The sequence below is a fragment of the Sardina pilchardus genome, chromosome 15 (genome assembly GCF_963854185.1).
Source record: "Sardina pilchardus chromosome 15, fSarPil1.1, whole genome shotgun sequence".
Classification (NCBI taxonomy): domain Eukaryota; kingdom Metazoa; phylum Chordata; class Actinopteri; order Clupeiformes; family Clupeidae; genus Sardina; species Sardina pilchardus.
In genome coordinates, this window is record NC_085008.1 from 26,620,066 (window position 1) to 26,629,403 (window position 9,338).

At 48.0% G+C, this 9,338-nt stretch overlaps 1 protein-coding gene across 2 annotated transcripts in view; it reads right to left on the reverse strand.

The window, feature by feature from the left end:
• Nucleotides 1-128: 128 nt before the first annotated feature.
• The window catches only part of agbl4 (AGBL carboxypeptidase 4), a 384,426-nt gene continuing 375,216 nt past the window's right edge, over nucleotides 129-9,338 (reverse strand). For both annotated transcript variants that reach the window (XM_062556080.1, XM_062556078.1), the window contains exons 12-13: nucleotides 952-1,048; nucleotides 129-835 (exon numbers count right to left, since the gene is read on the reverse strand). In XM_062556080.1, coding sequence (XP_062412064.1) covers nucleotides 736-835; nucleotides 952-1,048 — 197 coding nt within the window. In that variant the 3' untranslated portion in view covers nucleotides 129-735. The remainder of the gene's footprint in view (nucleotides 836-951; nucleotides 1,049-9,338) is intronic.

Here is a 9,338-nt window from a genome sequence, read left to right on the forward strand (position 1 = left end):
GTGATCAAGGTATGTTGACTGAAGTTTTATCCATTGAGTTATAAAGGACATTTCTGTTTGTAGGCTACAGAAGTTACTTGCATCTTTTTTTTTATTTAAAAAAAACATTCTCAGCATGAAATTAATTTGTTATGCACAAATCATTTTATTGTGTTTCAAGATGGTAGGCCTATTTATTTTTGCAGCAAACAAAATGCAATCCAACCATCCAAAATAATCTTCCAGTGCATTAAATGTATATAACTCAAACATGAAAAACTGACTAAAATCTCTGACAGAACGCAAAAGTAAGGCATAAAAAATAACAACAATGGTCATGCAACAACAAATACACCAGAAAGAGATTAAAGGCAAGATGCTGAGTTAAAGCACACCGTGCTCTTCATTCCAACTACGATACAAAGGCCACCAGAGCAAACAAAATAAACAATAAAACAAAACAAAACAAAAAAAACTTTATTTGGGCTTTGCTGTCCCACTATCTCTTCTACAATGATCCTGTTAGCAGTTGATAGTGCAAGCAAGAGATTACATGCACCATAAATCACAAGTTCTGCATTTCTCCTCAGAGTTCCATAAGTAGGCTATTATGTGGAGTATCAGTCATTTTTTTGTGTATGCCTTATTGCCTTGAAGATGGCCAATTGTCCATTTTCTTTGTGCAAGCCATCTATGAAGGAAGAACGCTTATTCTGCTCTGGTTGGCTGGTAGGCCGACACACTAAAGCCCTGAGTTTAACAGTCTCCTCTCACTTCATGGAGCTTCCTCTCGTCGTCTTGGTTCTTTCCATTGCTATTATTGTTCCCATGGCGACCACTTGGCAATACGTTCAGGCTGTAGGATGAGAATAGTAAAAAGTTGATATTGATTCACGGGCATAAACAAATGCCAAGGCCGTATAGGCTAATGTGATGTAGACAAGCAAGATATACTGGAATCTCAAGAATCACCTGTTGATGTGACTTCCTGGCTTGTTGTCATCCAGGAGGTTGTTCAGTCTGTAGTAATCCAAAAAGGTACGGGCAACATTTCTGCCAAGTTTCATGTCTGGGGAGAGCTTGTTAAGGTGGCCTATAATCCACACAGTTTAATTACATTTTAAATGTCAAATGAACTCCATCTACAATGATCTTTAAAATGGATAAACTTTTGTAGACTGACACAATGACCAAAGTGTAGCCTAATTTAGCCATCAATGCGGACTCAAAGCAGAAATGTTACAGTCTACAGGCTGTTTACATTTTAAAATATAATGTATGAACAGTGGAGCATAAAAAAAACAATATTAAAACAAACATTAAAAATCTTCAAGGGTTCACACACATTTTTTCCCTTCTGTTATTTGAACATCATTTTCAGTGTTCTGTAGCATTTCAAATCCTAGATGGAAATCTCTGACATTTAAAATGATAAAGAGTCCCATGCCCCACTGTGTTTGTGTTTGACCAAAGCTCAGTTTGCTTAGCCATCACCTGCTCATATATCTCACGCCGGGAATCTCAGCCATGGTAACAACACCAAACCCCACAGTGCCTCTAAATCTCTGCTGCAGACTTTCCACTATTAATTGAGGCAAAAAATAAATAAATAAACGTCTCTCTTGCAGAACTGATACCACCATTTGCAGTAAATAACTGGCCATTACCCAACAGCGAGAAGCACAGGGATAAATAACCAGGCACAAGAGAGAGCGCTTTGCACACGATCGATGGTAAATCACAACTTGTCTGGCTGGGTCAGCCAAAAAAAATTCACAAAGGTGAAGAAGTGTCTCTCGGCACTTCCAGGGTTTATTCAAATTCATTCGAATCTCCGTGAAACATCCCTCTTCCTGGCCATCGCATTTTGAGGCCAACCAATAAATTCTGGCCCTCCATCATTAGGCGATGTTGTTAGGTGCGGCGTTGCTGTGAAGATAACAGCCTGGGATGTCGCCTCATTGAAATGGGAAGACGACAATGCCCAGGGCAGGGGATGATTATCTGTGGCTCGCCTGCTGAGAGCAAAAAAAATTCTACATTACGAGAAACACTAGCGTGGAAAGGTCTCTTCATGAATCACTTTTATTAATCGGGCCGAAGAGCGACAACAAGCCTAACCGCGGCAGATAATGCATATTCCTGCAGAGAAGGCCATGGCGGCTTATTTTCCAGTGATGGTGTCTTGCAGTCTGCCCTGTGCTGTAGAGACGTGATGAATCGACACAGAGATTTAATCCTTCACCTCTGCCTGTCACCTCATTTTTGATGTTCAGATATGACCTGTCGGACTGTCAGCGCTTGGTGATTGAAGGAAGAACCCCGAGAAGAAATACAAGGAAGAAAGCGATTCTGTCGTTTATTATATTTATTTTTCCAATTTCTCCCAACGGTCAAAATTACACAGGGAACATAAATCCCGGGTCCTAAGATGGAATTCCATTATCCCAAACCGTTAACCCATAAACAATCCATCCTTAGTATGAATGGAGAATGTGCAGAGAGTCTGCGTCTTTGTTGGCCATACCATGCACATACTGTATCACACCACCACCAAACCAAGGACAAGACCCATTCACCATTGTTGGCACTGAAAAGGTAGAGGTAAAGTCAAAGGTATTTGTTTTCACTGAACATTTCTATACTTAATTGAGCTTGTCCACACTGGGCAGCCTTTGAGGAATGAGGCAGTTGTTGTTACAGAGAAAACGAATGCTGTTTCCGTGCCAACTCAGCCCACCGGTGACTTTCTGTTGTCTCCGCCGAACTGTTGGCAAAGTTAAAGTAGGTGTGAAAGAAAAAAACAGGCCGTAATTAAGTTGCGCGTCTGGAGCGGTTGACAGGAGAGCCTTGATGAGTTCTGATTCACAGTTCGCTCATGGTGCCAGCCCCTATACTCCCCCTCCCTCCCTCCCTCCCTCCCTCCCTCACACCCCCACTCTCCTCCTCGCGCCCCGTGCCCGCTCCGGTTCAGTCACCTTAGCCTGGTAATGTGGTGCCACCCTGGGCTTCCATCCGTCACCCAGCGGGCTGATGGCGTGTCTCTCCACGGTGCCCGCTCTGGCGGTATTTACACCCCATCTGTTTGGGGGCTGCAACCTCTGCCTGCTTCCTATTTTTAGTGAGGCCCGAAGACAAACAACGGCGTCGGGTGCCAGACCTGAGTGAGACGTAATGAAAAAAAAAAAAAAAAAGCGCGTGCCGCTGTCTTGCCTTCACGTGGCATGAAGAACGGCCCTTGTTTTTTGGTTATGGATTTTTCATCATCACATATTTCACGGCAATAATTCTCTGCGGCGTTCCTCAGCAGCCGCGTCAGGAGGGCTTTTAAATGGTAAACACATGCGAACAGGGGGGGCAGCGAGGCTGATGATTTAAGCCTCATCATGGCTGCTATCCCTTGTATCCTTGGCACTGCTGCACTGACCTCAGGCAAAAAGTTTTTGCTGTGTTCCCCTTGATGGGCAGAAAGTGCGGCGGCGTGCGTTTTCTGCGCGCTCCGAGCAAATGACAGAAATAGCGCGGGGGCCCGCGGCGTGCAGATGGCCTCTCAGCTTGTGATGTCACATCCCACATCTATTACAGGAAGCGCGTGATGGACGGCCGGCGCGGCGAGGAGAAGACTTCATCTGCATCGCAGCTGCACGCGGGGGCCTCTCCGGCGCTCCGATTGGCTGCTGGCGCGAGGCCAAGAGCGATGGAAGCCGCCCCAGACTGAGAAGGGAATCTGCCGGAGAGAGGATGGAGAGGCCTGCCAGAAGAGCGCCGTCTGAGGCGCCGCGGAGAGCGGAAATTTTCCAAAACAGCCGCCGGCTCCCCCGCCGGAGGAAGGCGGGGAGGTGAGAGGTGTTGCGTAATCACGCGGCGTTGAGGGAAGCCTGACCTTCAAACCACCCTGTAGCACCTCCGTCACCACCTACGAGTGAACTGAATCACCTCCCCTCAACAAAACAAAACAAAACCACATAACCACTGGCAATTAGGACTAGCACGTATAGGTGTCTCGGACACAAAGGGAACAAATATCAAAGGGAACTAAATTCCCTTCTGGTCCATTATTACAGATTATTGCAGAGTATTGCCACAAAATTATAACAATAGGTTTCCTTTTGGCTAGAAAAGACAAAAGAACCATTTATACACAAATAACTATTTAAGATGAACTGTCTGTGACCAGTTTAAAAAAAACTAGATGACTACAAAAATCGTTAAACAGACTTGAGTGCTGCTATCCACAGAGAGCTACGTGTAGAGGAGACGACAGACCCCTCCTCTGGCAGTGGCACCCTAAGAAAGGAGATTAATTAACGGCAGAGCAACTCATTAGAAGTTTGATCTCTCCTGCCACGACCGTGGCCCAGACTGGCTCCCCTGGCCGCCCTCTTCTCATCTCCAGAATGGGACGACGAGGAGGGATGGTGCTAAGGAACGCTCCGCTCGCGACGCTAGCCTGTGGTGACCTGCCTTTTAAGCAGCTTTACTCAAAGTTGAACAGAAGCTGCTGCAGGTCCCTTTTTTTGGGGTGCCTTTTTTGAGCAGAGGTAACAGGGGGTAAAAGGCCTTTGTCATTGAGGCGTTAGGGGGTTGAATATCTTAACGAGCACGTTCGATCAATGGCCGCCTTTTGTTGTCATTGAAGGACAAGCCACCATGGGGCCGAGGTGCCGAGGTGACGAGACGAGAGGGAACCGGACGCCTTCAACGGGGACAACAAATGATTTGTTTACCGCCGTGTTTATCTGCGTGCTGTGCTCGGAACAGACAGACGGACAATGATGCCCCAATGACAAGGAACACGACACCATGGTCTGGAGCTGGCTGTCCGCTAACAAGCAGACAAATCAGGGGACATCAGCACCATCAATACCGTCAAGTGACAGGCCTGTCACCAGGGTGTCACAAAGAGCCAATTAACAATGCTAATTAAAACAGTAAACAGACACACACAAAGGGGCCGTGTTTTTTTTCTTTAACCCTGCAGCACAAATGATGTTCTGAAGACCTTGTGTCCTCTTTCCTGTAGGACAAATGTGGCAATATAGCCGTAACAGACTGCCGGGCATAACATAACAATGTCTCCTATTTTGTTGTTGTTGTTGTTGTTGTTGTTTGTGTGCAGTTTTGAACCCACAGCCTTGCACACAGTCATCCATGCAGACTCAACCAAATCACCAACATGAACACACAACATTACACACAGAGACTTAGTAGTGGCCTTCAGAAATAGCTGAAATGGGTGGGTTGGACAAGTAGACCAGACCTTGAATGCTCGCACAGAGCATCCACAAAGCACTTGATCCTATACCCTCACTCCAATGCACTGAAAGGTATATGGTCAAAGAATAGATCCGTTTTCTTCCAGAACCTTCGCTGTGATACGGTACTCTACGGTACGCTGCTAGAAAAGAACAGAAGAAAGCAGAGAAGTAATAAAGTGGGAAATGAAACGTCATCTCGTGTGCAGCTCCACCATAAGGGCAGTGCATTTAATTGATCTGCGGCTTTATGATTTGCATAGCTGTCACTGTCCGTCAACAGCCCGTCAATGCCAGTGGAGCTTGAAATGTTCAATTAGGAGCTTTTGGATTCCAGCGTGCACTCTTGACACACTTCTTTTCCGCCGCGCACTTTCGGAACGTCAATAACACGCTGTTGTCAGATCTCCTAGGGGCCACGGAGAGCTGTCAGCCTATCCAGCTGGCATAATGCGGTGATTGATGTCGGAGCCGCCAGGAGCCGCCGAGCTGTCCGGTTCCACATTGTGCTCGTGCCGTATCAATTTATATGTGCGGGACGTCTCCGCCGCCACGGCACAACACTCTCAGCCAAGCGGCGCCAAAACGGGAGGGCCCTGACAACGCGCGTCGGCGTTTGATTGAGTGAGACTTTTGCAGCGAGGCCCAGGGATAATAGGTCTTTGAGTAGACATCTGCAGCAGAGAGAAAAGGGATGGAGGGGGAGAGATGGCACGGACCCACCGCAACACAGAGCTGTCTCTCCGGTTCTCCAAGCTACAGGAGCCGGGGAGACGGCAGAACCTGTTCGCTTGTCAAGATGGGGGAAAAAGGGCAACAAGATGTGACGCGCTCCAGGAGTGGCCACGTCCAGTCATGTGACAGCCGCCTCGGCGGCCACGGCCCAATCAGAGCCCGTGGTGACCTTCGTCTGAAAGAGCAGCACGGCGGCGAGAAAGTAGCCGCCAGGGGAAAGTTTTCAGCCGAGGAGAAGAGGCCTTCAGGTTGTGACGCCACCTCCAGAAAGACTTTGAAAGTCATCAGGAAGCTCGCTCTCCGTCTCGCTCTCTCTCTCTCACTCTTAGTCGGAAGCGTCAAGCTGCGTTTTGAACAGGCTCCCAGACTCGCCTGGCCCCCTCACCTGTTCTCACCTTTAACGATGCTCTGGCTGTGCAGCGCAGACACGGCCTGCCCGTGGAAAAAAAGGCGCTGACAGGAAGCGGTCTAACCTCGAGAAATGAACATCGGTCTTTAGACAGAGGACGTTATTCGCGCAGAGTGAGGCAGGCAAGCCGGTGGAAGTCCCAGACGGGTATAGTAGACATGCAAAAAAAACCACAGAAATCAGTCAGCTGTCTGTCCAACCTGAGGAAGCGTTGGGTGGGTTAACATTTGGCCAAAACAAAGGTCCTTGGAGTTGTCCTTCAATACTGGGCTTCCATTATAGCTCGGACTTTACAGTACATTTTCCATAATTACTAAATCAATTAAATGTCATCTACTCACTGGGAACAAAACACGACAGTCAAGTGACAGAAATCATTGCTACCCATCATCACACCTTACATGAAGAACCTGTAACAGACACCAAGTATCTAGAACCACATAAAGCACCATAACCATAAAATCCAAAGACCAAGAACCTGCTGGCCACACAACAGTAATGGCTACCGCGTCTTGTCTTAGGGACAGCCTGCTGACTAAAGAACAAGAAGGGAACTGAATGAAAAACACTTAGCATGGTGTGCACAATGACTTGTCTCCCATTTGTGCTCAATTACCTGTGGTGATAAATCATTTAAAAGGATCTATTTGTCCCACTGCTTGGGCCATTGCAAATTCACAGCATGCTAATGAGCTGTAATGAAACTGGCACAGGGGGGCTAAAGATGGGAGATGTGGCCCTGGTGCCGTCCTCCCCATGGCCAGAGACCACACTGATGTCCACTGAGAGGTGAAGAAAGACTGGAACAAAGAGAGAGGGGGGGGGGAGGGAGGCAAGCAAGACAGAGCTGTGTGTGTGTGTGTGTGTGTGTGTGTGTGTGTGTGTGCATGTGTGTGTGGGGGGTGAGGGACATTAATTTAGGTCCAGGTAATTATTTATTTGGTGTGCTTTTTTCCTTTCTGGAATGGGGTGCCACACGTAAAGGTCTTTGTTGATGATTTGCACGCTCGATTGAGCCTGTGCCACTGGAGCGTTTACAACCAGCAAGAAAACACACACACACACACACACACATTCACACACACCAAAGTGACACGGCTGATTCCTCTAACCTGTCTGACCCCAATCTTTGCTCTACACGAAGTCCCCGCTGCCCTCTCTGCACGTCGACCGTACGCAACCCTCCCCACATACACACACACACACACACACACACACACACACACACACACCAAACGTCCTGTCCTCCCCACCCCCCTCTCAGGGCTGGGCCTTGGTAGCCTGCAGGGCCCGTTTGTGTCTGACCTTCAGCTGGGGTACATTCATCTCCCACAGCCCCTCCGCACCAGCCTAGTTACCCCCACCCTCCACACACACACACACACACACACACACACACACACACACACACACACACACACACACACACACACACACACACACACACACACACACACTCTTCCCCACCTACACTCTCGCCCCAGTCGCCACCTCACCCTTTGGTGTAATAACTATTAAAATGCTCTGCCATTTAGTAGAATACCCCGCCTCATCCATCTTCTGCCCTGCCAGGGGCTCCGCGTCGGGCACAGGGGTGTGTGTGTGTGTGTGTGTGTGTGTGTGTGTGTGGAGGGGGGAGGGTGTGTGTTTGTGAGAGGCCCTGCGCTGTGTGGACCCGCTGATAAACATGAAACAAAGACGCAGCCACATTGAAAGGGGCCCTCCTCTCTGCCCTACACTGTGCGCTGTTACATGTTTGTTTGTTTGTTTGTTTGTTTGCTTATTTGCTTGCTTGTTGACTTGCTGTGCATGACTGTTTGTGCTATAGGCATTCACATAGCCCATATTAGCCTGCCTGCTATAGGCAACCTGTCTATACAGGAGACGAGCAGCTGTGTTTTACACACACACACACACACACACACACACACACACACACACACACACACGGTGAACACACAGAGGACAGCACCACACCAAGGCTGGCGGGGACAGGGCGCCCTCTCCTCTTGGTTCATTGAGTGCCGGACACACCCAATGGCTGCCCAAATACACACAGCTCATTCCTTTTTTTCTACGTGTATTTTTGGGCTTTTAATGCATCTATTGATAATTTACAGGACAGCGGAGAGTGACAGGAAGCGAATGGGAGAGAGAGCAGCGGTGGGATCCAGATAGGACCACGGTGTGGGAATCGAAGCATTTGCGCGGGACACACTCCCTGGCTGCCCATACCCGTGCTCTGGCTGGACGAGAGGTGCTCTGATGGGGAGCAGGGAGAAGGAAGCCATTATGCGTCTGCCTTTGGTGCATGGTGTGAATGCTATCGCCATTCACACTGCCTGCCATTAAGCAGTCTGCTTTAGTCTGTCTATAGAGGAGAAGGGTGGTGTTTTACTATCTCTCTATCTCTCTCTCTCTCTCCCTCTCTCTCTCTCTCTCTCTCTCTCACACACACACACACACACACACACACACGTCATGGAGAGATGAGCAGAGATCAGAGATAAAGCTGAAATTTGGATATTTAGTGTAGTCCATGCCTTTACTTCAGTGGACAGGGAATACAGTATGTGATCTGGCAGCCCTCCAACCACACACACACACACACACACACACACACACACACACACACACACACACACACACACACACACACACACACACACACACACACACACACTCACACAGGACAGGGTATATGTGAGCTGGCAGCCATACTCATACCAGACCATAACTACTGGGACAATATGCCGCCAAGTTACATGTGATTACCATATTTATTATGAATTAAACGTAATTTGATCTTTCTCTGTTGTACTCCCTGTGAAAAAAATAAACAAACCACAACAAACCACTGTCAGGGGCTGCTCAATATAACATTACCACATTTGTAATGAGATTTCAAGTTTAGGGAGATAAATTGACTTGCCTCGCTGTTATACACTGTTACACAAAAA